This window comes from Camelus dromedarius, chromosome 2 (genome assembly GCF_036321535.1).
Source record: "Camelus dromedarius isolate mCamDro1 chromosome 2, mCamDro1.pat, whole genome shotgun sequence".
Lineage (NCBI taxonomy): Eukaryota > Metazoa > Chordata > Mammalia > Artiodactyla > Camelidae > Camelus > Camelus dromedarius.
In genome coordinates this window covers 60,992,961-61,020,273 of record NC_087437.1, presented here as the reverse complement: position 1 = coordinate 61,020,273, position 27,313 = coordinate 60,992,961, and the positions used below count along the sequence as shown (strand labels likewise).

Genomic DNA, 27,313 nt, shown 5'->3' with positions numbered 1-27,313 from the left:
GATTATTATATAATTTTTTTCTTTTTTCTTGCAATTTAGGACTACTCTGGAAGGTTACTTCATTGTGATCTACTTCAATTACTAAAATGCCCTCCCTCCTTTAAATCTTACTCTGGTGTTCTATTATTTCTAGAGTGTACCCCCCTAGGAGCTCTGGGAATTTTGTGATGATGCCTGAGACCTTAATTTTCTGTAGAAGAAATTTCAGAGGGGGATTCTTGGCATCCCTGTAGGTAAGAATTAGAAAGTTTGTAGGGACTCAGGACAGTGGTGGCTCTAGCTGATAGTCTGTGTACGGGTGGCACACACTTTTTTCTTCATCATCTAGTAACCAAACTCTTCTGTTGTGTTTCTCAGCTTTGAGGGCGGCAGCCACTCTCTGCAGTTATCATCTTTGGCTTATCTCAGTGTTTCCTTTTGCCCCAACACCTGTCTAACCAATTCCCTATACTGCATACCCTCTAGTGAAATACCTATTATGTTTTTTTTTCCTCAAGTGGATCTATCAATAGACCCAGTAAAATCTACATTTTTCTAGTATAAACTGAGCAGGGAGTGGGATTCTCATCCTGATCCTGGGACTCAGGAAAGTCCACGCTCAGTCTGTCTGACTTGTAGTAAAAAACAGACACCCTAACTTTTTATGGGTCTTAAGAGAGGAAGAGGAATGATACAAAAGATAGACCCAATTTATGATCCCCAACTGACAGAAAACCTTTTGGATGGAACTGGTTTCACGGATAGAGCCTAACTGCAGCAGCCTGGGACCATAAGAGCCAAGTTAAAGTGAAATGTAAAGAGAAGGGTGCCCTCAAGTGAATTCAGGGTCCGTGTTGCTCCAAGTCCTGCCAAAACAAGGCATAAATATACTGAAGGGGAAAAAAAAGACTAAAAATTAAAGTCATGATTCTTTATTAATCTTTACACAGGAATTAAGAAATAAGTAAACATACAGTAGTAGCTCAACTCCTTTCAAAGTTTGTGGTATTTTACACACCTTTATGTACACCAAATGTATAGAAGCAGTATAGGAATCTGAGGAAGCCACAAGGTATTTCCAAGAAATGGTTTCCTGAGGCCAAAGTCTCCTGTCATCTGGGAACTGTGACAGAGAGGAACTTATGAGCAGGGGTTTCTTGTTACATGGTGCTGTGGACACATCTGGCAGGAGAGAGGTCAGTGGAGTCTCCATGAGTAGACAGAAGGTAACTGCAATTTACTGGACGCTGTATGTGGGTACTTATGGTCGCACAAAGTCACGGGATAAAGTGAAACTCTCTTCAAAGTGGGACTGGTGGAGTGATGAGGCTGCAGGATAGCCAGGAGAAAAGAACTATCACTTATTAAAGTTCATTTTTGAATCACGGCCTGCACCAGGTGCTCAATGTGTATTACTTTCCTTCACTCTTGATAGCGACTCCGTTAGTTACACTGATTCCCATTTACAAATTAAAGTAATTTGAGGGGGAGCATATAGTTGTGTTGATGGTCCAAAACTTATGCACGAATTACTAGTCCCATAGTTCAATTCCTTATGGAATAAATATTTGTGAACTAAGGAACCTAAGAGCCATTTAAAAGCATTCTTAGCTCACAGGCCCTACAAAAATTGTCAGCGTGCAGATTTGGCTTGTGGGACATAGTCTGCACACCTCTGTGCTAGGGCTTTCAGTTGAGGCCTTAGTGTGTTCAACAGGCTTCCTTTCCCTGGTAGGACCTGAACTGTTCTTGTCTCATTAGCACCTTGTACCTGATGACAACTCCTCTCTGCTTTTCAGAGGTTTTCAGCCTTTTGGCCTCTGCTCTGAACAGTTTCAAAACTGTGATTATCTCTATGGGAAAGCCAACCTTGTGTTTGATGACCCTTGTGTCACTCTAGCTTCATGAGATGGCCAAGAGCTCTGCCGGTTTCTCTGTTCACCAGCAGCAGCCCTGAATCTCAGCCTGCATTCAGAGTAGGCACATGCTATGAGCGAAAAAGTGGTTGCAAACATCAGTTCACCTCTCAAGTCTTCCCTCTCTAGAGTCTTAGCGCCAACTTAGTCCGCATTGTTTCAGTAGCTTTCCGATGCTTTTAAGTAGAAAATTTTACATTTTTTAAATCTGGCTTTTCTTATTATTTTCAGCAGGACTACAGGTTTGCTGCAATGCTACCTGAAAAGCCTAAGATTTGCTTTTCAAATAATTTTAAAATAGTACATTAAAGCCAAATATATTCAAATTCATTTATAATACTATTTCCAAAAATTCACAGTGCTAATTATTTTTTCACACTGAAAAAACTTCCTGAACTACAACTCTTAGAATTTAAAGGCAAAAAAGGACTATCCAGAGTGGTGCAGGCTGAGATGCATAAGTTTCCTTTATCTTGCAATATTTTAAGAACATTTAAATTTTGACTGATACAATAGATTCAATATGACTGAAAATTCAAAAAATATAAAAGAACAATAGCAAAAAGTCATTCTTTCATTTGTATCTCCCAGTCACCCAGTTTCTCTCCCCACTGGCAACACTGTCTCTCTTGTTCATACATATATTTCTCTTTTTTTGGACAAATGGTTGCTCACTATATATGCTATTCTACAGCTTGTATTTTTGGTTTACTCTGTATCTTACAGTTCTTTTCACATCAGTAAAGTAGGTTTTTTGTTTGTTTAATTGCAGTATAGTATTCCATTGTACCATCATTTATTTGGTGTGTATTGATATGATTAAGGTTGTTGCTAAGCTTGTTATTACAAACAATGCCATACAAAAGTATTTTGTGCCATTCTACATATATGTGAAGACAGCTTTAATAGAGGAAGAATTGCCAAGGTTACCTCTCTAGGAATTTTAAATTTTCTATTCATACCAGGCAACATATAGAAGTGCCTATTTCCCTACACTCTTGCCAAGATTAAAACAAACAAACATGTATCAAAGCAGACCCCAAAAAGCACCTTTATCTTTACTAATCTGAAAGGTGGAAAAATATATGAGCATTAGTATAAGTGATATCATGCATCTTTTAACACATTTAAAAGCCATTTACATTTCCTTTTCTTGAACAATGTTTCTTGGGAAAAAACTTCTCTAGTTTTCCTTCTGGGTTGTTAGTCTTTTTCTTAACGTATTGGCAGATACTTTATTATAAAGGAAATTAGCTCTTTGTGATGAATTGCATCTTTCTCCCCTAGTTTATGTCTTTCAATTTTCCTTTATGATAGTTTTTGTTATGCAGAACTTTTAATTTTCATGTGTTAATTTTTACCTGTTGTAAACCACAGTCCATTTAAATTTTTAATAATTATTTAAATTTCCAGATTCTCAATCTCTGCAGTTTTAGAACTCCCTGAGAAATTAAACACTCTCATATCCCTTCCAAAGAAATGGGAGAAGTATCCATACATTCTAATGACTGACACGAAACATTTACTAGTTTCTCACAAAAATGCATAATTTCTCAGAACGACTGAGAAATTAAACTTTATCTTAAAACCGACTTTAGTCAGAAAGATTTCTTCACAAATAAGTGGTTAGATAGGTAAATCCTAAATACATTACCCTATTTTTCCTCCTTTTTTGGTCATAGACTATTCCAGGAAGATTTAATTACATAACTTTTGATTTGAGGCATTACAACAATGCCTACCCTAAACTGTAAAGTGAAATTGCTCTTAAAAAATACTGGTTTGATGAAAAAACAGATTTTAGTCTATTTTAGACAAATTTGATTAGTTTCTAACTACATTTCATTTCAGCACAATCATTACTCAGAAGGCAATCACTTTTGAGAAAGGGCAAACTAAATTTTAAATCAGCATCAGAATTCTACCCATAATTACCCAATCAGTATTGAAGTGGATGCCGTCAAGTATGCAGATTTCAGTTACAAAATTGGAGGAAAAAAACCCTTAATAATGTATAGAAATACTGATAAATTTAATCTTGAATTTTTACCTCTAGGACATTTTATTGTTATTTACCTTAAAAGGATGGCTAACTAGACATCAGAAGAAATGCTGTTAAAACTATTGTTTGTTTGCTCTAAGTTGTTCACATTAATGAAACATAAGATCAATAGTTTCTAAGTTAAATTCACAAAATGAAATCACTACCTTCTAATTTAACTTTCATGGGTAAGACAGGGCCAAACTCAAGTATCATACTTTCTATTTTTGTCCATAACACAAGTAAGTCAGTATCAATACAAATGATAACATAAGGAAATAAATACATGGTTAGTCAGGTTGTACAACGTAGATACTGTGATATAACTCTCAGTAAATTCCCATTTTTCCCCTTGAATAGCAGATTAGATACAACGGTGCAAAAACTCACATTTTCTGTGTCATTTAGCAAAGAAAGACAAGGAAGAAGACTTTGCCAAACAACACATGCTACTCTATTTTGGACCCAGTCATCTGATCATCTACTCAGTTCCAATGCTTCCAAACTGTCAATCCAGTCCACTCAGCCTTATCCCAACTCTTAGGCCCTTTTGTATCAAGAATCTCGCTTCATTTCTGTCAGTTAATCCCTAATTTTCCAGAAAACTCTGATTCTTCTGACTTCATGTTGATCCAAATCCATTTTAAGTCAAAGAAAATGCTGTAATACTTAAAAAAGTAAAGTGGAATAGAAATTAGATTACTTTAGTGTTATGGAAGATGCATTTCATGAGCTCTGCAAATACATGGGAAAGTTGCAAGAAACAGATTTTAAACCCTGCCTGGATTCCTTAACTACTTGGTTATACTATAAAGTTGCTTTAATTACTAGGCAGGACAAAAAGTTGAGCAAAGGCCATAGATTATGCATTTTTTAGGAAATGCATGGAAATGATTTCTTGGGAGTCAGCCAAGGCATTTTTATATCCATAAGGACTGTCAACTTAGTACATCACAGTTACTAAAAAAGGAAAGGAGAGGGATTCTTGCTTACCACTGAGTTTGGCAGAAATACCTTCATATATTTCTCCCTTATAATCACAAGGATTGTCCTGTAATTGAGGACAATGAGTGTGCCCACAGAGCAGAATTAATAAAAAAAAGTTAAGAATCTACAATAGAGAGCTTCACAATCCAGCTTTACTAGATTATAAAACACTCCCTTTACCCATGCATTACTTTGTGTATCTCTGAAACATCTGAAAAATACTTTTCTGTGACTTACTAGGCTGTAGGGAATGAGCAGTTTTAGGCACATTACCATCATCTCTAGTAGAATTTGGTATCTTTTTTCCATTAACTGAACGTTTAAACTGGATCTTTAAAGAAGGTTGCCAATTTTCATTTTTTGAGCCTCTCCGAGGTTTTGGATGCTCCAGATCAGTTTGTCTTTTGAAGTTCCTATCTTTGGAATTCTTCCTCTGTCCGTTTAGTAATCTGTCTGGAGGTGAGGATGTAGCACGTAACTGATACTCATCTGGGGATCCTTTTTGCCGGTTTGGCCTCAGTCGTTCTTGATCCACCTCTTTCTGAAGCTGTAATGCTAATAACCTGTCCTGTTCTTCTTGTTTATGTCTCTCAAAAAGTAGATGTTCCAAATCTATCAGTTTTTGGGTAAAGTTGATTTCTGTGTCCTCTTGGTCTGAGGAAGCTTTGGGGAACATTTTTCTTCTTTTTGCAGAAAAGCATGGATCCCTGGCTCCTTCAAACAAAGATTCCTGGTTTTTTCTTTTGGAGATATCTTTATTGATCAGTAGGCGAGACTCCTCATTTTCTGTCTCAGCTGTGTCATTTCTAATTATCTGTGTCATATCAGATACAGTACACCCACTCTGTGTTTTGCCACAAGGTTCATCTGCAGCTTCTCCAGAGTAGGGAACTCTGGCTTTAGGTTCCTCATGATTTATGACACATAATTCTTTACCATGATTGCTTGATCTTGTTTCGACTTTTCCTTCAAGGCACCATTCTCTACCACTGGCACGTAACTGAGGCATAGGTGACTCCACTGAAGATTTTGCACATTGTTCTTGAATTTCAAGGCATATCTGAGGAGAGAGTATTGGCATATCTTCCTCCATTTCTATGTCTTGCCATGTAGGGCTATTTACATCACTGCTGTCAGTTTCCTGGAGAAAACAGAAAAAGACCAAATAGGGGAAAATATCAAGTCATAATATGTAAGTCTAATTACACTGATACTATAGCAGAGCTGTCAGCATAAGGTAATTATTATTACCAAGAAGGTATATTAATTCTTAATAGTATTTCTATTGTGTGCCAATTTAGACTAAGGTATTTCTTCATTTTCATTCCCATGAAAGCCTATAGATTAAAACCCACAAACTAGTTATATATATATGGCCAGGAGCTGGCACCATGACCTGACCTCTCACTTTATAAATTTCCTCTACACTAGAGGTTTTTAATCCCTTTTTGTGTCACAAATCATCCTCCCTTTGGCATTTTTGTGAAGCTTACAGACCTCTTCTGAGAAAAATAGTTTTAAACATAAAAATAAATACATACAGTTATAAAGGGAATAATTTATAATACAATTATTAAAATCTTATAATTTATGATGTAATAAAGCTTATCTATTAAATACATTAAATATTAAGATCTAGTGGCAAGTCTAATAACTTATAATATTGGAGGGATGAATATAAATGATACTTTAAGAGATCTTGCAAACAAATGTAATATGATTAAAAACCTGTGCTTTCTACTGGCAATAAAGTCACAGGTACTGATAACAGTATTATGGTTTGCTGCCAACATTCATAACTAAAGGAAACACTAAAATGAGAGGTCAGGCAAAAATGAAAACAACTTTTTCTTCTATCTAAGTTCATATGTACTCCGTGGATTCTACTCATAGACCCTAGGTTAAGAACCCTTGCTTTAGCCAGTATAATTCTTCTTCTCACTTACAGGTCTTAGGTATGTCAAGACCTAGGATTATTTTTGACCATGTGAAAGCCTTAAGAAGAAACGCTTCAATGAGAATTTGCTCCACAACAAAAATTACTCCTTGTTGTTGGAGACCTTAAATCTGTTTTTTTTTTTTTTAAACACCTACTTTGCTTTGCATTTATCATCACTCATAACATTTCTTATGAATCAATGTGGTTTGGATTGGACAAATTCTAGGCTGCTTACTTGATTTTGCTGTGAATATTAACATCAGGATAGGAAAAAAAATCCCAGCCCTAGAATGCATCTTACATCAGTCCTTAGTTCTAGTATGAGCCAAACTATCTGGACTTGAATCCTCCCTCTACTCCCTCTACTTAAGGGACTTTGGGAGTCTCTTATCTCTGCATACCTCAGTCTTCTCAGCTGTAACTGGGCACAAGAAGGATACCTTACAGAGCTAGTGGTTGGATGAAGATTAAATGTTGGTGTTATAAAACCACCTGGCTGAACTGAAAAAATTTTAGGAACCCATGAGTAAAGGGTTAACAAAACCTCTTCTCTGTAGGAAATTGACTTTGGTGTCAGCTCATCTTTCTTCATTCTATTTGCTTGGAAACCCGATAAAGGGGGAATGTCACATGTGTTACTAGGCCACATAGCTTATGGTAAAAATGACCCTTATTGGTGAACTGCATCTGTACTAGGAGACCTATGAGTGGTCTATAAACATGTTGCAGGAAGCCAAAGCCTGGGGCTTCTTAAAGTAATTTACAACTCCTTTGACTGGGTGTGCCCTTTACCAGGACCCCTGGAAGCTATACCTATGAATTGTTACAGTAAATAACTGACTCTTATGGGGCATGGGACTTCCGAACCTGGGTGGTTACTATACTCTTCTTCATGGTCTCATTTCCAGGCCATCACTTAGAAGCTCTGTAGTAATGACTCTTGTTGAACAGCGATGCCTGATGCTGCCCTACTAGCATGCTTTGTTTTCCATCCTGTAATCTTTTAAGGGAAGCTGGTACCAGGGTAGCCTATCCAGTTTTGTGAATTTGATTATCTACGTCAGGGATCTACAAACTGTGGCCGATAGGCCAAATTCAGCCTGCTGCTTGATTTCATAAATGGTTTTACTGGAACAAAGACAAGCGCATTTGTTTACATATTGTCTGTCGATGCTTTCACATGACAACAGCATCATTGGACAGTTGGGACTGAGACCTGGTGGGCTGCAAAGCCGAAAATATTTACTATCTGGCTCTTTAGAGAAAAATTTGCTGACTCTTAGTCTAGGTGAGTCTAAGATAATTAAGAAATAATGTTCCATTTAGTACAGTGACTTTAAAAAGAAGTTAGGAAATGACAAGTGTTAACAATTTATAGCATCAGTAAACTTGCTAAACCGAGAACATCTGTAGCACCCACATACCATAGACATGGAGTTTTTCCTGTCTTCTTGTGCAACTTCAGACTGTGATGCTGACCCAAGTTGAGATTTAGGTGACAAATACCTTAAAAAAAAAAAAAAGTTTGCCAAAATCAAATGCTTTAAACACAAGTGGCATGTACCACTAGCTACCAGTCTGTGAGTCTATTTTTTTGTTATGGAATTGTCATTTTAGATATATTTTCAGCCTGTCTTCTTTATCTGATACGGCATTTAAAGCCTTCTAAATGCTACTTCAGTCACATCCCGTAAGTCTTGATGTGCAATATTTTCAGTTCTATATTTCTATCAAGATTTACTCTTTAGCCAATGAGTTACCTGGCACTTTTTCTTAATTTCAAACACTTTAGTAAGCTTTTTGTTAATTATTTTAAATTTGATTCATATAACATAAAATTAACTATTTTAAAGTGTACATTTAGTACAAAGTTGTGCAACCAACACTCTATCTTGTATGTTGCTGTTTTATGTAAGAATTCTTTATATATTCTAGAGACTAGACCTTATCTGTATTTAACTTTGTTTTAACTTTAATCCACTAGTTTCTCAGTTTCTTCTATTTCTGCTTTTAAATTCATAAGTTTATTCTTATATTTCTAGTAAATTTTTATCTTTAAATATTTCAAAGTATCTATTTAGATTCATTACAGTTACATTTTTTAAGCAGGAAAGTACTATATCAATACGAAGTATCTCTGCTTTTCTCCTTTCAGTGGTTTTTCTCTTGATTTCTACTTTGCATATCAGCATTAACAACACTGATGTTGCATATCTTTTTTCTCCCTTAATAGCAACCACTTCCTTTAATGCTGCCCTCTTCCCGCCAATCTCCATCTCCCCATCCCAAGTCTCCACCACCCCAAATCCTAAATTTCTATGAATTTTGGAAGGATGCAAATTACCTGCACATATTTACGCAGTTGAACCAAAAGCCCTTACATGTTTGACGTCTAGATTGTAGTTGATAAACTACAGTTGATAAACTGTTTCAACTATGAACTACTATTGGAAAGCTTATACACTTACAGAGACATCAACTCTTCCTGCTGCTAGAGGGGCGCTGTGGGGCAACTAAATTCGCTCTACTATTGACTACCTGACTGATTTGTTTTGTATAGTAGAGAAGAAATATAATCCATAAACTGGGGAAAAAGAGAGTGTGGGGGATGCCAAAATTGTAAACTCCTTCAATGAGGATGACCTTACTTGGGACCAGCTTTTCTCACTTGAATCTAAGCCAAAAGAAAAAGGAATCCAATTGATTAATTTTGAGAAAATAGGAACAACATGGAAATCCTGAGCAATCAAGATAAAAAAAGCTTCACATCTCTGTGCTTAAGATGCACAGGATGTGAGCATCTCTCTTATTTTCACTTTACGTCAAGCTTAGACCATGTGGAGGGTTTTCATGCAGGGTTGATGGATCGATTTTGATCAACAGTAGACTCTATGAACAAAAATCTACAGTAGGTGGTCAATAAATAATTGATAGTAATGTTCACTTACTTCTGAATATCTCCAGTGTTTATTTGTTTGTTCTTACTTTTCTTTTGTGGTTTGGTTGTGACTGGATCAGATTTTCTGAAATTCAAGGGCGAAGCCAAGATGCTTCCCTCACAGAAATTGTTCTTGAGCAACACAAAAAGCATAAAACAATTTTAAAATAAATTATTAATTTGACTAATTAAATCAGAATCCACAACAGAATTTTTCAGAAATTATGCTATGTTTAAATTCTGTACATCCTTTGAATAATACTGACCATGCAAAAATTAGTATGAACAAGATTAAGTTTACCTAAGTTGGTCTAAATTCATTTTTACTCTACATTATAAACACAAAGAGCATGATGATACTAATCTCATTAGCTGATAGTTTCTGCTAATTTTTCTAATGAATAATTTCAAATATTTATAACTACCGTAATCTGTAGGGAAAAATTCAAAGAGCTGTGACTATACCTGGAATAAAAGTCATTTTATGTAAAATAACTTAATCTGGGGATTTAAGGGCATACCAATAAATATCATGAATATTTACTTGTGGTCCTAGTCTCGTAAGTTTCTTACTACACCACTGGAAAATTTTTTTTAAAAAAGGTCAGCAGTGGCCTTGAACCACCAAACTTTTACAAGTAAACCAAAAATTATTCTAAAATATCAATAGATCTGCTCTTATAATCCCCATGTGAAAACAAGAAGAATTAGAATTAACTCTTGAAATACAAGTAAAATTGACCTCAGATTTTCCTCTCTGATATATTTTTTCTTTCCTATCCCATTTGTTATTCTTTCGGCCTGCGTCTTTTATTTAATTCTCAATTGTGTACCATTCCGAAGCTATCCCACTTATATCTTAAAAGGAAATATATTTTTAAAAAGGGCATATAATCTAAAACTTAGGTATATTATTATGAATGGTAAGCCTCTCAAATATAGAAAAAACAAAACCCCAGTTCTGGATATGCTTCATTTTGGTAAATATATTTTAAGATATTTGTTGTTTGAAAGCAGAGGAATTGTTTTTAGAGGCTCAAGCCTGAATGCATGTCACACTTCCCTGGATGCCTCTGGGAATGGTATCCCCTAAATCCCATCCCCAGGGATTCTGATTTAGTAGATTTAGTATAGGAGTTTGCATTTTAAAAGAACCACAGGTGATTCCACCAGGTTCTTTCAAATCACTCAGTCCCCATTGTATCCTATGGTCTTAAAGTATGTGTTTTATCATCCTTTCTTAGTTCATTGTCCCCTAGGCAGTAATTTAACTATAGCAAGATTAATAAAATCCAGGTTTTATATGTTACTAAAAAATTTAATGTGCTTCACTTGCAAAAAGTGATTTGCATCCTGCAAATGCCATTACTAGAAAAGAACTTTAGATAGACTATATGTAGTAATACAAAACACCTCTAAGAAATATCACGTGAAGAAGGTCAGGAAAAAAACAGTGTGATTCACACATTCTTTTTAGGTAAAAAAAGTTGTAAGAAACTATTAATAGTTTCTTCTGTATAACATAGGGAACTATGTTCAGTATCTCGTAATAACCTTTAATGAAAAAAATATGAAAACAAATATATGTGTGTATATGCATGACTGGGACATTGTGCTGTACACCAGAGACCGACACATTGTAACTGACTCTACTTCAATTTAAAAAAAAGAAAGAAAAAAAAGAAACTGTTAATAGTGCTAACCTTTGGGGAGAGTGTCTGATGTAATGAAAAAGGAATCAGAGTAAAGACGTGGGAGGGGGAAAGAAAACTCATTTTTCACTGAATAGCTTTCCTACATAACTGAATGTACTGACAACTTATAAAAAAGGTTTTTTTAAGTATACTTGGATTAAGGCAAATGTGTAACAATATGCAAAAAAAACCTTTTAAGTAGAGTAAATAATGTCAGAAATAGTTTCTAGTTATGGTAAACAATTCTTCAGGCTGTTCAAAATCACCTAGGAAAAGCAATAGGAATATTAACACTTCAAAGTTTTTAAAACTTACAATATTAATGCTTAGCTTTCTTGCCAGCTCTTCATCACTTTTCAGTTGTTCTTCCATCTCCCTCTGCCTTTTTTCTGCCTGCCTTTTTTCCTCTTCTTCCTCCTCTGCCAGTAATCTCTGAATGTATTCTTCACTGGCTTTGTTTTCTTCTTCCTCATTGGCTCGTCGCTCTGCCTCCACCTTAAAAATGATTAATAAAGAACAATTCCTCCCTGAACTTTTTCGTGTATCTATAATATTTCTTAATAAGAATAATAGAAGTAAAAAAAAAATGGCAGGAATTAACATATTTCAAATCCAGTGCAAATCTGGAGAGACTAATTTCTGTAGAAATGTCCACAAAGTCTCTTTCAGGAGCCTTCCCCAGTCAGTCCAATGGAACCTTGATCAAAGCCTCATCTTTCCTCGCTTCAGTCCTTATCACATTTTCCATTACACTAACACATTTTTGGAAGTGTTTCTAGGTAATACTTTCCCTCAATTAATGGAAGGCCTAACTTTGGCCTAGGTTTCTGAACCAAACCCTAGCAAAGCAGATGGAGTGAAAAACTAACTCAAACTAATCAGGGTCTATCCTTGAAGTTGGGATGAATCCTGAAACACACCAGGCAGAGTGGAATGTTTGCTGAAGAAACAACCATAATGGTCATTATATGATTTATGGATGAAGAAACAGACATAGAAAAGCAAATAACTTTCTTAGATCAGTAAATGCAGAGTGCAGACTCAAACAGCTTTGAGGACCTAAGGCCACCCTTGTGGTCACTTAAACTATACTTTCTGAAAGAAATAATCTAAGAGCCACTTCAGGAAGCTAAAGGATTTGACTCAAGAACAAGTCTTTGATCCAATTTAAGTGAAGGAGACATGAGGAAAAGTTTGCTAAGAAACTTGTACGTTTTCTTGCTGTTAAAGGAAGGTGACTGAAGAGCCTGCTGCTTCTCCCTCTGCATGTTGTGGCACATGCACCTGCGGTTCAGAACTGTGCAGCTATCTTGCTGTTAGCCTGAGGAGAAAGCCAGCTGACAGAAGTTAGCAAAGAAACGGAACTAGAGCTCTGGATGAAACCAACCCTGAAGCTGTTACTACCACTGGAATTCCAATAAATTACAATTTTCTTATTGTTTAAGGCAGTTCAAATTAGATTTTGTTTTACCTGTATTCCAAAGCATCCTGATAGAACGTGTTCTCATTACATTGTTGTAAGGATTAAATTATTCCTTTAAAACCCTTACTGAAGGACTTTGTTTAGACAATATGCTGACACTTAACTATCGTAATTATTTATTAGTTCTAGACCTCACATGATCCAAGACAGCAGCCACTAGCTACATGAGGCTACTGAGCAGCTGAAATGTGACTATCCAAATTGATATGTATTACAAGTACAAAATACACAACTGGAGACTAAATAAGAAGAAAAGTAAACTCTCTCATGATTAATTTATATGTAACTATATAATTAAGATCTAATTATATAATCTGACATGTAATTATATAGGTAATATATAATTTTTTCATTTTTTATTGAGTTATAGTTTACAATGTTGTGTCAATTTCCAGTGTAGAGCCCAATTTTTCAGTTATACATGAACATACATATATTCATTGTCGCATTCTTTTTTGCTGTTAAGCTACCACAAAATCTTGTATATATTTCCCTGTGCTATACAGTATAATCTTGTTTATCTATTCTACTTATGCCTGTCATTATCTACAAATTTCGAACTCCCAGCCTGTCCTTTCCTACCACCCTCCCCCTGGCAACCACAAGTTTGTATTCTATGTCTATGAGTCTGTTTCTATTTTGTATTTATGTTTTTGGTGGTTTTTCTTTAGATTTCACATATGAGCATTCTCATATGGTATTTTTCTTTCTCTTTCTGGCTTACTTCACTTAGAATGATATTCTCCAAGGACATCCATATTGCTGCAAATGGTGTTGTCGTTTTTATGGCTGAATAGTATTCCACTGTATAAACATATCACATCTTCTTTATCCAGTCATCTGTCAATGGACATTTAGGATGTTTCCATGTCTTGGCTATTGTAAATAGTGCTGCTATGAACATTGGGGTGCAGGTGTCTTTTTGAAGTAGGGTTCCTTCTGGATATATGCCCAGGAGTGGGGTTCCTGGGTCATATGGTAAGTCTATTCCTAGTCTTTTGAGGAATCTCCATACTGTTTTCCACAGTGGCTGCACCAAACCGCATTCCCATCAGCAGTGGAGAAGGGTCCCCTTTTCTCCACAGCCTCTCCAGCATTTGTCATTTGTGGACTTTTGAATGATGGCCATTCTGACTGGTGTGAGGTGATACCTCATTGTAGTTTTGATTTGCATTTCTCTGATAATTAGTGATATTGAGCATTTTTTCATGTGCCTATGGATCATTTGTATTTCTTCCTTGGAGAATTGCTTGTTTAGGTCTTCTGCCCATTTTTGGATTGGGTTGTTCGTTTTTTTCTTATTAAGTCGTTTGAGCTGCTTATATATTCTGGAGATCAAGCCTTTGTTGGTTTCATTGTTTGCAAAAATTTTCTCCCATTCCGTAGGTTGTCGTTTTGTTTTGCTTATGGTTTCCTTTGCTGTGCAGAAGGTTGTAAGTTTAACGAGGTCCCATTTGTTTATTCTTGCTTTTATTTCTATTGCTTGGGTAGACTACCCTAGGAGAACATTTTTGAGATGTATGTGAGATAATGTTTTGCCTATGTTTTCTTCTAGGAGGTTTATCGTATCTTGTCTTATGTTTAAGTCTTTGATCCATTTTGAGTTTATTTTTGTGTACGGCGTAAGGGAGTGATCTAGCTTCACTGATTTACATGCTGCTGTCCAGTCTTCCCAACATCATCTGCTGAAGAGACTCTCTTTATTCCACTGTATATTCTTGCCTCCTTTGCCGAAGTTTAGTTGACCAAAAGTTTGTGGGTTCATTTCTGGGCTCTCTATTCTGTTCCATTGGTCCATATGTCTGTTTTGGTACCAATACCATGCTGTCTTGATTACTGTAGCTCTATAGTATTGTCTGAAGTCTGGGAGAGTTATTACTCCAGCCACTTTCTTTTTCTTCAGTATTGCTTTGGCAATTCTGGGTCTTTTGTGGTTCCATATAAATTTTATTATGATTTGTTCTAGTTCTGTAAAATACATCCTGGGTAATTTGATAGGGATTGCATTAAATCTGTAGATTGCCTATAATTAATATTTTCTATATTGATTTCATAATAAAATATTTTAGATATATTGAGATAAATAAAATATATTAAAATTAGTTTCATCCTTTAAAAAATCTTAAAAATGTGACTAGTAGAAAAATTTAAATTACATATGGACTCACATCGTATTTCTAGGGGACAACACTACTCTATACTAAGCAGGGTGCAGGAAGTACTAAGGCTCTCTTAGTACAAGTGAAGTTCAAAGGCTTCACTGTAAGCACCACTCCCTCTTTTCCTATTTAGGGACTTCACAACTAGCCCTTTATGCTCTCATCTAAACACATCGTTTGTGTTCTCCCAAATTCGTATGTTGAAGCCATAACTCCCAATGTGACAATATTTGGAGGTTTGGCCTTTGGAAGGTAACTGGGTTGTAAGGGTGGAGTCCTCATGAAAAGACAAGACACGAAAGAGAGGATCTCTCTCTCCCTCTCTGCCATGTGAGGACACAGTGAGAAGGCAGCCGTCTACATGCCAAGAAGCAGGCCCTCGCCCAATACCAGATCTGCCATGCCTTAATTTTACGCTTTCCAGATCCAGAACTGTGAGAAATAAATGTTTGTTGTTTAAGCCACCCAGTTTATGTGTTTTTGTTATAGCAGCCCAAATGAACTAAGACACCCATAATCTACCACCCTTTATGTTCAAAGCTTCAGGGAAATTAAATAAACTAAAGCTAGTTTTTAACTACTTTGAACAATGTAAAAAATGGAGTCTTTATAAAGTACATTAAAATTATTAACACTTCAATATATACTATTTATAGAAGCACATAAAGCTGTACGTAAAATCTGAAACTGAAAACACAGCAGAGAATTCTTCTAAAAAAGAACAAGTATTTAGTACCGACCTTGCTTATCTCCTCTTCATATTCTCTTCTTAATTCCCCAGGTTTACTTAACAGGCGAACTGGCTGATAGTCATCAACTGTTTCAGATCAAGAAAGAAAATTATATAGGCAACAGAGGAGTCTATGGCTAACTTTTATTTTCCATTAAACCTATATTAACATAAAAATGCGAAATTAAAATAAATATACAATTATTAACAGCTATAGCAATATTTTTTATGGAGTTGCATTTTAAAAGAAAAACCAAAGATTTTCTGGTTCAAAACGGCACATGAATATATATACTTAGCTCTTTCTCTAGAAGCCATTAAAATAATAGTAAAGGAGTTTTTAAAAAAGTAATCCTACAATTACAGCAAACACATATTTCTTCAAAAAAGATACATACATATAGCCAACAAGCACAAGAAAAGATGCTCAACATCACTATTCATTAGGGATATGCAAATCAAAACCACAAAGAGATAGCATTATGTACCTATTAGAATGGCTATTATAAAACACTGATCTCAGACTTCCCAGCTCCAGAACTATAGGGAGTAAATTTCTATTGTTTAAGTGACCCACTCTATATACTTTGTTACAACAGCCTAAACTAAGATAGATGTGCAGAAACCAAAGTTTGTATTATAACTGGTATCCTCACAAAAAAGGGGAAATTTGGACACAGACACACAGAAGGAAAATGCTGTGAAGACACACAGTGACAACACTGTGTGAACACAAAGGGTTGGAGGGATGCATCTGTAAGCCCTGGAATACCCGAGATTGCTGGCAAACCACCAGAGGTCAGAGAAAGTCAAGAGTTCTACAGGTTTCAGAGGAAGATTGGTACTACTGAGCAAATTTATTTTAATTGGGAGAAGAAATTGTTTCCATGATGACAAAAGCAGAGTCAAAATGAGGGCTGGAAGAATAATTTTATAAACCGCTTAACTGTTCAAGTTAGGTTTTATTGTTTATTTTTATTTTTGGTCCAATATTGGACATTCAGTTTTCTAATTAACTTGGATTTTTCCTTCAGAGTAAAATTACAAGTATAGTGATAAATTTCCTTTAATGAATTCTGTCTGCTTTAAGAACAGCACTCACCATAAGAAAGCAACATTAAGTATGGTGGGAACATTTAAGTGATTTATGATAGAAATTTTAGAGTTAACCAACATAAGCACTGTTGGCGAGCTGCTTTCGACAGATGGCAAATATCGACTGTCATACTCACTTTTAGTCTATAAAATGGATTTAGAAATTGTTTAAGAAATAGCAAATAATTGCTGCTACGTAATTTATTGCATCTTTGGTTGAAAAAGTTACTGATCTTAGTTTAGATTTACCTGTGAACAAATCAGTAAGTAAACTTTAAAAATCTCAGTAGTTTCATTAAATTTTTTAAAAAAATTACAGTTCTCTGCTTACTACAGAGTGAGTAGTTAAGCATCTGTAAATTGCATGTTCCTTTCCTTTGCCCATTATTGTAGTGTTTCTCTTAATCTGTAGTTCTTGTTATATTCTAGATGTTAATTCTCTGTTGATTTAAGCATTTGCAAATGACTTCTCCCAGTTTGTTGTTTTTAACTTTGTGACGTTTGTTATCATATAAAAGTTTTGTTTTAGGATTTCTTCTGTTACTCAGGAAATCTACTCTATCTTAAGATTCTGAATTTATCACTTGTATTTTCTTCAGTCACTTTTAGTTTCCATTATTTTTAACTCACCCAGAATTTGTGTATGTTGTTGCTGGGATTAGAAAATAATACAACCACTTTGGAAAATTATCTGGTAGTTTATTTTACAATCAAATATACATCTACTCTATGACTAAGAAATTCCGCTTGAGTATCTGCCAAGGAAAAATGAAAACATATGGCCACAAAAAAACTTGTACAAGCATCTTCACAGCAACTTTATTCATAATAGCCAAAAGCTGGAAATGGCTGATGCACCATGAACTGGAGAACAACCAGAAAATTACAGTAGAGCAACACTTAAAAAGAAATAAACTGCTAATAACCAAAACACGGATGATCTGGAACATTATACTAAGTTAAAAAAAAAAACTGCACAAAAGAACACACACTCTATGATTACTGTTATAGGCTAAACTGTGTCACCCTCAAAAGATCTGCTCAAGTCCTAACCCCTGTACCCAAAATGCGATCTTGTTTGGAAACAGGTTGTTGTAGAAATAACTAAATTCGTACTGGAGAAGGGTGAGCTCTTAATCCAGTATCTCTGGTGTCCTTAACAGATAGAGACACAGAAAAGAAATGGCCATGTAAAGACCCACAGGGAGAGTGCCATGTGACTATGGAAGCAGAGACTGGAGTTATGCAGCTGTAAGCCAAGGAACACCATGGACTGTCAGCAACACCCAGAAGCTAAGAGAAAGGCATGGAACCAATTCTTCCCTGGAGCTTTCAACAGAACATGTGCCTGGACTTCTGGCCTTCAGAATTGTAAGAAAATAAATTTGTTATTTTAAACCACTTAATTTGTGGTAGTTTGTTATGGCAACCCTAGGAAACTAATAAAATTCTATCTTATATGAAGTTTTAGAACAGACAAAACTCACCTATGGTGGGAAAAAATAAGTGGTTGACTTTCGTGGGGGTTGAAGTAGGGATTAACTGGGAGGGACATGAGAGTAATTTCAGGTGTGATGGTAAGGTTCTCTATTTTTATAGGGGTTTGTTACATGTTATACTTAAGTGAACACTCAGTGAAGGTAAAATTAAGATTTGTACATTTCAACGTATGTAAAATTTTACATTAAAAGAAAAAATTATAATATTGATCTCTAATAATATGTGTACTTCTATGTATATTTAAGGGGAAATAAAATAAATAAAAAAATAAGAGATTGATGGATGGCTGATGAAAAGATATATGACAACAAGTACAGTAAAATGTTAACTATCACATCTGGTTATGGGTATGAGAGTTCACCATAAAATTCTTTCAACTTTTCTGTATATTAAAAATTTTTTCCCAATAAAATGCTGAAAAAAATGTAAGTATATTACCAAAATTTCTTGAAAGATAGGAAGGAAGGGAGGGAGGGAGGGAGGGAAAGAAAAACCAAGTGTTGGCAAGGATGTGATGCAACTATACCTCTCAGACACTACTGGTGGGAGCATAAATTGGTAAAATGATTTTGGAAAACCACTTGGCAGTATCTCCTAAGGCTCACCCTACCTGTAACACCCACCAAGGAATGGTCTTATGTTCTACCGAACATTCAAACTCAGAAAATGACCCATAAGGCCACATTTGGCATCAATCTAACAGCACGCAAGCAAGGAAGCCAGGAAACCTTTGCTGCACAGAAGCCAACATCTCTTGTAGCAACAATACAGGCACAGGTTCCCCACAAGGAACATGTTCAGTTACAATGGTCACTACACTTAAGAGACGCACAAAGTATAAAATCCCCAAAAGCATTATAATTCCTCTTAATAGAGAGGCAATCTGTCAATCAGGGATAATTATGACCACAAGCAATGCTAGCTAGTAACATCATGGAAATTCTTATTCTCATTAGGTTTTGGGGGGAACAAAGCTTGAGATCTAATCAAAGAACAGATTCTCATACAGCACAGGAAAGGATTGAACACCTTATCCACATTCTATGACCCCCAAATCTCACTCTGTATCCAACAGAAATGTAGACGTGTGTTCACCAAAGTGCAAATAAAAATGTTCACAATAACACTATTCACAACAGCCACCAAACAGGACACAGAATTTTTCATTGTTTTCTCTACTTAATATCCATACAACATAGTCTACATAGCAATGAAAATAAACTGTAACCACATGTATCTCACAAATATAACCATTAGCTAAAGAAGCCACACACAAGAGCACAGGATTACATTTTTTAAAAGGTTCAGAAACAGGCAAATGTGACCTATGGTATTGCAGGTCAGAACAGTAGTTACAGGAATGGTGAGGGCCACTGAGAGGATTCAGGAGTTCTGGGAAAGTTCTGATCTTGATCACAGTACTGGTTACATAGACATGTTCACTTTGAAAATTCACCGACCTATAGACTTATGATTTGCACACTTTTTTAAAATATAAATTTTATTGAAGATTACACATCTAGTAATGATAGGGTTCTGATTTACACCCAGGCAATTCAATTATAAAATTCCTACTGTTTTGCTTTTAATCAGCTGGGGTCTATTTTCATTTTAATTTCCACTTGTTTGTTACTAGAACAGAGACACAATTGATTTTTATATAATGACTCTGTATCCTGTCACCTCGATAAACTCTCTAAACCTCACTACAACTTTCTAGTTGTAGTTTTTTTGGTAAATTTAAATCTTTCTGAGGTGGGAGGTGTTCCCTCTCTTCTATTTTCTGAAAGAATGTGTGTAGAGTTGGTCATATTACTTCCTTAAATACTTTAAGAATCTACAAAGTGAAGGCACCTGGGCCTGGAGTGTTCCTTGTGGAAAAGTTTTTTAACTGACTTAAATTTCTTTCATATATTTAGATATTCAGGTTATAAATTTCTTTTTATGAAATCTTTAGCAATTTGTGTATTTCAAAATATTTCTCCATTTCATTAGACTGCAGAATTTATAGAAACAAAGTTGTTAATAAAAATCTCTTACAGTATGGTTTGTACACACGTGCATATATGTTATGCTTCAATAAAATTTACACGAAAAACAACTTGGGGGATCAACTTCCAGAACAGCAGAGTGAGATCTGCAGACCTGTTCTTCAACAAAACCACCACAACTGGAGAAAGGTATAAAAAGCTGGTTGAATAAAGTCCCTGGAAATTGTCCTAAGAGCATACAGCAAAAGAAGAAACACTTCCCTCCCAAATCTACTAAATCTCAGTAAGAAAAGTGAGACTCTGTGGCACGTAGGCCACAACCTGCTCTCCCTAGCTAACTCAACAAGGGGGAAGCTCCACTCCAAGGGGCTGTAGCCAAGACAGGGCTCCCTGTTTCTCCAGTTCCCAGTCAAGGAGTACAGCATTCTCCAGGAGGAGCAGACTATCAGCATTTCTTATCCTTTCCAGCTCAGTGTTGCAGAGCTGAGTGAAGCTGATGGCAGGTTCCCTTTCCCCATTCACTTCACACTCAGGCACAACAAGCAGAGAATACTGGGGCCCCACTGCCTTCATCACAGAGCAAACCTTTCACTCACAGAGCAAAAGGTTCTTAGGAGATGCAAGCCAAGGAGACCAGAGACTACTATGCCTGTCTACTGACTTGTTCCTACAGAGAGAAGCCACTGTCTCTGCCTCTAGCTCCAGAGCACTGGCTGAGATTTTGCCCAGGGAAAGGGCAACTGAGAGCACCAAAGATTTCCTTCAAAGAAACTGACTTTATTTAGAACAGAATGTGGATTAGTTCAAGTCCAAGGGCTCTCTTGAAAACAATAGCAATTATAGTGGTAAACACTTAAAAGAGAAGGCCAGGTGGAGTGATGTCAGCAAAGTGGCAGAGCAGGCAGCTCCAAGCTCTCATTCCTCCATAGAAACATCAAAAAACAAGCAGATTCCATATATGATATCATATGGTATTTTTCTTTCTGTTTCTGGCTTACTTCACTTAGAATGACGATCTCGTCCATCCACGTTGCAGAGGACACTAATGAACTCATCTACAAAACAGTAACAGACTTGCAGACATAGTAAACAATCTTATGGTTACTGGGGGAAAGAGGGTGGGAAGGAATAAATTTGAGAGTTTAAGGTTTGCAAATGTTAGCCACTATATATAAAAATAGATTAAAAAACACAAATTTCTTCTGTATAGCACAGGGAACTATATCCAATATCTTGCAACAACCTTTAATGAAAAAGAATATGAAAACAAATACATATATTTGCATGACTGTACACTAAAAATTGACATTGACTATACTTTGTATACTATATTGTAACTGGCTATGCTTCAATTAAATAAACAAACAAACAGAAACTACCAGAGCGAACACTGTAAGAACTCTGGAAAACAAAGGTTTATAGCAATCAAGAAAATGGTGAATCAAGAAAAAGACAACTTCAAAATAGTAGGAAAGTTTTGTGACACATGTTCTTGCCCCAAGTCCTCCTCAGTATAGTGGCAGTCTTTAAGAGGGAAACCCACATTCTCAGAGTGGGACACTGGTTCCTTGTTTTGGAGGAAACAGGGCAGATCCAGGGAACGACACAGTCTCAGAAAACATATGAGAAGACACTGCGCTTTCACCTTGGGCTGATCCTCGGCTCAGTGCAAGCCTGCCTAAGTGCTGAAGGACAGCCTCAGCACTGAGCTGAGCCATCGTGAGGACAGAGAAGTGCTTTTTTGTTTTGTTCCCTGCCTCGCTGACTTCTGACACTCAAGGAAATCTGAAAGAACACTAACTGAACACAAGTTAACACACAGACTCAGTGACCACACACAATAAGGAACAGCCTTTGCAAAAACAGTTTGGGAAATTCAGTAACAAATGAACTATTATTATAGCCTTCAACAATCAAAAAAATGGTAAACCCCAGAGAAAGGGCAGAATCTTGATACCCAGAGTTACCACAATATAATATTCAAATGTCCAATTTTCTCCAAAACAAAACAAAACCAAAAAAACCAGTCAACAAGGCATACTAAGAAACAAAGTTTGGACAATTCAAAGGAACAAAATAAATTAACAGAAACCATCCCTAAAGAAGTCCAGACAAGAGACTTACTAAACAAAAACTTTAAAACAACTGTCTTATCAACAAATGGCACTGGGAAAACTGGATATGCACAAGTAAAAGAATGAAGTTGGATCCTACCCTTAAACCATATAGAAAAATTAAATCAAAATAAAGATCTAAAACTACATGTAAAGCTCCTAGAAGAAAACAGGGGAAAAGCTTCATGACAATGGATTGAGCAATGATTTCTTGAATGTGACACCAAAAGCAAAAGTAACAAAAGCAAAAATAGACAAATGGGACTATATCAAACTTAAAAACTTTTGTGCATCAAAGGACACAACAGAGTGAAATGGCAACCCATGGAATGAGAAAATAATCATATCCGAAAAAGGGTTAACATCCAGAATATATAAGAAACACCAACTCAACAACATAAAAACAAATAACCCCATTAAACAATGAGCATAGGACTTGAATAGATATTTCTCCAAAGACATACAAATGGCCAATAAGGACATGAAAAGATGCTCAACATCATTAGTCATTAGAGAAATGCAAATTGAACCATGATAAGATAGCCTCTCTCACCCACTGTATTAAACAGGTGTGTTAAAAACAAACAAAAGCCCAGAAAGTAAAAAATGCTGTCAAAGATATGGAAAAAAGGAACCCCTGAACATTGCTGGTGGGAATGTAAATGGTGCCCCTGCTACCAAAGAGTGTGGTAGTTCCTCAAAAAATTAAACAGAATTACCGTATGATTCAGCACTTCCTTTCTGGTTACATACCCAAGAGTTGAAAGCAGGGACACAGACACTTGTACACCAATGTTCATAGCAGCCTTGTTCACAACACCCATAAGTGGAAGCCAAAAGGTGAAAGTAACCCAAGTACCCATTGACAGATGAATGGATAAATAAAACATGTTAAATACAGACAATGAAATATTGTTTAGACATAGAAAGGAATGAAATTCTGAAATATGCTACAATATGGATGAATTCCAACATTATGCTAAGTGAAAGGTGGTGATCATTTTGTAATGTATAAAAATAGCGAATCACTGCTGTACACCTGAAACTAATGTAAGTTAATTATACTTTAAGAAAAGTTGCCGAATTGTCCTGGAAAAGAGAGGAAAGAAAGAGGGAGGAAGGGAAGCAAGCAAGAAAGAATGAAAAGCAAAGAAAGAAGCCAGACACAAAAGGACAAATACCTACTATGATTCTACTTATATGAGGTAACTAAAGTAGTCAAATTCATAGAAACAGCAAGTAAAATGGTGGTTGCCAAGGGATACTGGAAGAGTGAATTGGAGAATTATTGTTTAATGGGTATGGAGTTTCAATTTGGGAAGATGAAAAATTCTGAGTAGGGATGGTAGTGATGGTTGCACACCTATGTGAATGTACTTAACGCTACTGGGCTGTACACTTAAAAATGGTAAATTTTGTTATGTATACTTTGCCACAATTAAAAAAACACACACTAAGATACCACTTTACACCTAGGATGGCTACAAAAAAATTTTTTTAAAAAAGAAAAAAGTTACAAGTATTGGTTAGGATATGGAGAAACTGGAACCATTATAAATTGTGGTGGGAATGTAAAACTACAGAAAACTTTGGCAGTTCCTCAAAAAGCCAAACATACAATTACCATGTGATCCAGCAATTCCACTCCTAGATATATACACACAAAAAAACTGAGAACATATTAAAAAATACTTGTATATGAATATTCATATCAGCACTCTTCAAATAGTCAAAAGGTGGAAACTACCCAAATGTCTATCAATGGATGAAAGAACAAAATATAATATATCCATAGAATATTATTCTGCCCTAAAAAGGGATGAAGTACTCATACATATCACCTTGCATAAACCTTGGAAACATTATGCTAAGTGAAAGAAAGAAGACAGACAAAATAGATCATACATTGTATGAATACATTTATATGAAATATCTAACAAGCAAATTCACAGAGATTAGAAAAATGCAGGGCAGTGGTGTTGGGGGAAGAATAGGTAGTAATTGCTTAATGGTTAAACAGTTAGGAGTGATGAAAAAGTTTTGGAAACATAGTGGTGATGGTTGAAAAATACTGTGAATATAATTAATGACACTGAATCATACATTTTAAAATGGTGAAAATGGCAGACTTTACCACAATAAGAAATTCCAGAAAAGGGCAAGTACACCAGGGCATATGCACCACATTCTAAGCCCAGACAAGAAACACTGCATGACTTAACTGATCACGTAAGTGATCAAGCTGCTAGAGTCAAGTATACAGTTTGGGGCTTAATGTATAGTTTGTTGTAGAATCCACGTTGTGGAGGGTTTTGAATAAAAAAGAATGAACTACATGGAACTGCCACAGAATGATAATTGAGGCTCACTGCATGCTTAAGAAATGGAGACATAACAGGCAAGCAAGCTAAAGAAAGTAACTGAAAGTGAAAAAAAAAATTAACACAGGAATCCAGTAGTTTCCTTATTTTTGCTGTTGCTATACTATGACTATTGCTCATCTGTGAGTATTTACATAATTTTTCAAATGACTTAAGGCTTTAAGCAGGCAATTTTTTTGGTTTTGGTTTTCTTTCCATTTTAACCCAACAAACACACTGGGTTTTACTTACCTATTTCCTCTGATTCCTGCCCAGAGGCTCTAAGCTTGCATTCCTTTGGATAGTGTTTTTGAATTATCTCCCACAGTTCCATATTGACAAGAGAATTTCTTCGGGTATGGTACCGAGTCCACGAAGAGACCCGGCGGCGACAGAAGGGACAGCACAAATTTGCCTTTTCGACAGTTGATTGGAAACATGATTTACAGAGCGTGTGGTTACAAGGCAGTGTTACAGGCTCGATTAGAATTTCCACACAGATCTGGCACTGGCATTCCGACAAGGAAGGGATGGCGTCTTTGGGTACAGCCATTTTAATATGCTAATAAGGCATATTCAACATCAACACCTGAAAGAGAAAGAATCGTATTTCCGGCCCAAGTACGCAGAAAGCAAATTAACAATATTGTGTTTAAATATTATGCCCAGCAGTCTTCCAGAATTCAGAGATTGGGAGAATCAAACGTCTTGAAGCAAAAAGACGTTCTGCGGACCAGGTAAACAGCACGACCACGGAAGGCGGTGTGTTTGTTCATATTAAGAACATGGGAAAGAAAACAAAAGAACGTTGGCTGCTTCTGGGCATTAACAACCGTTGCGGCAGGGCAGACGGCGCGCTCTGGCTCTCTGGCGCCGCAGAAGGCACGCGCCAAGTTCCCCTCCTCCCTCTTACCAGGTGAGGATGCTCCCTTAGCTCAGGGCAGCAAAGCCCGCGGGCCACCGCTCGAGGAAGAACGCTGCTTCCGCCCGGACGAAGCGCTGCGATGGAGCGGGACTTCCGTTTCGCCGTTGTCGAGGGTCCGCGCGAGGCCTTCCTGGCGCTCTGAGTCCGCCGCTCCTCTCTCTCTGGTCAGCCATAAAGCCTAAACTTGGCGGCGGTGCCGTAGCAGCGCCACAAGGGCTAGTGACGTCACAAATGCCCGCCAAAACGGCCACTCCCGCCTAGGGAGCCGACCAAGGGCGACACCACTAACGTACGCCGGGCGGGACTTCCGGGGCCTGCGCACACCGCCCGTCCCGCCCTCCGGCCGGGGAGAGGACCCTCCCCTTGCGTCGCAATCACTGCAGCTTCAGTTTGGGTGGAGTTCAATTGCCCGCAGTGATTTCTACTCCCAGAGGTGCGACAACCGGGGAGTGTCGCAAGACTGGTCTCTGAGCAGAAAAAGGGAACCCCCAAAACAAATGAAAAAACGGAACAGTAATTTTAAAAATTGTTCCCTCAGTTCTCTTCAAACTACCCGCCTGTTTCTGTTAATTTGTAACTAAGCCTCTTAGGTAGCTTTTCAAAGTTCTTGGAAAAGCATCTCTGAGGTTGATCTCAGAGAAAGGCTGTGGTCAGAGAACCCGCAAACTTGCTGCAATTTAACAGGCACTTGGAGAACAAACTGCAGGGCTGCTAGGATCCGGGGGCTTAGCCGACATGTGCATCATTTATAAGGAAATACTTTGCTGTTAAATTTCAGTCTAGCGCAATCAAAATTAGAATCGAAATAAAAAGGAAAATATTTAAACTTTTAATGCATTTTGAAATAAGTTTTTCCACTTTGATATTAAGTTCTTGTACTGACAACTGATCTTACTGAATTGAGTTGTATGGGAAAAGTAGGTTTTGGCTAAGAAAATGATGGGGATTAAATAAAGACTATGATTGTTAGTACCTGTGAACCAAGTCTCATAGAGACAGAAAGTAGAATGGTGGTTGCCAGGGGCTGGGAGAGTTACTGTTTAAAGGGTACAGAGTTTTACAAGTTCTGGAGATGAATGGTGGTGATGATTGCACAATTTTATGAACCTAGTTGATACTACTGAACTGTCCACTTAAAAATGGTTAAGGTGGTTCTCATTATTGCACTTGACTAGTCTTAAAAAAATAAATAAAATTTTTAAAAATGGTTAAGGTGACAAATTTTATGTTTATGTGTATTTTACCACAATTGTAAAATTTTTGGGGGGAAAAAAAAAAGAACCAGGCCTGAGTTTTGACGAAATGTCAAATAGGTGTGGCAGAAGAGAAAAGAAAGTCATTGTGCATGAAAATAGTCTTTAAGGTCTTTCGGATTGGCTGAGGTTTTTCAGGTTGAGAAGATGAGTGCTTTCCAGATGAAGCCAAAATAAGGAGGTGTAGGTCCACTGTAGACAGCTTTGGG

At 36.6% G+C, this 27,313-nt stretch overlaps 1 protein-coding gene across 3 annotated transcripts; it reads right to left on the bottom strand.

Annotated features, from left to right (window-relative positions):
- Positions 1-895: 895 nt before the first annotated feature.
- Positions 896-26,155, bottom strand: RNF168 (ring finger protein 168). Of its 3 annotated transcripts, none has more exons than XM_064494200.1 (8): positions 25,840-26,153; positions 25,179-25,515; positions 15,877-15,953; positions 11,810-11,989; positions 9,811-9,932; positions 8,287-8,368; positions 5,161-6,064; positions 896-1,308 (listed from the first exon to the last, which is right to left on the bottom strand). In XM_064494200.1, the coding sequence occupies exons 2-8, from the start codon at positions 25,477-25,479 to the stop codon at positions 1,241-1,243; spliced, it is 1,734 nt and encodes a 577-aa protein (XP_064350270.1). In that variant the 5' UTR covers positions 25,480-25,515; positions 25,840-26,153; the 3' UTR covers positions 896-1,240. The 3 variants fall into 3 exon arrangements, with proteins under 3 accessions (XP_064350270.1, XP_064350274.1, XP_010992725.1); XM_064494204.1 differs by having other exon boundaries at positions 5,197-6,064; XM_010994423.3 differs by having other exon boundaries at positions 896-6,064; positions 25,840-26,155.
- Positions 26,156-27,313: the final 1,158 nt, after the last annotated feature.

Bases quoted from the DNA above. Each gene is read 5' to 3' on its own strand.
- RNF168 (XM_064494200.1), bottom strand. From the start codon at position 25,479: ATGGCTGTACCCAAAGACGCCATCCCTTCCTTGTCGGAATGCCAGTGC. The intron at 9,933-11,809 runs GTAAGTTTTAAA...GTGTTGCTCAAG, and splicing joins GAAAGCTAAGCATTAATATT to AACAATTTCTGTGAGGGAAG. The intron at 1,309-5,160 runs GTAAGTCACAGA...GCTATCCTGCAG, and splicing joins TGCTCATTCCCTACAGCCTA to CCTCATCACTCCACCAGTCC.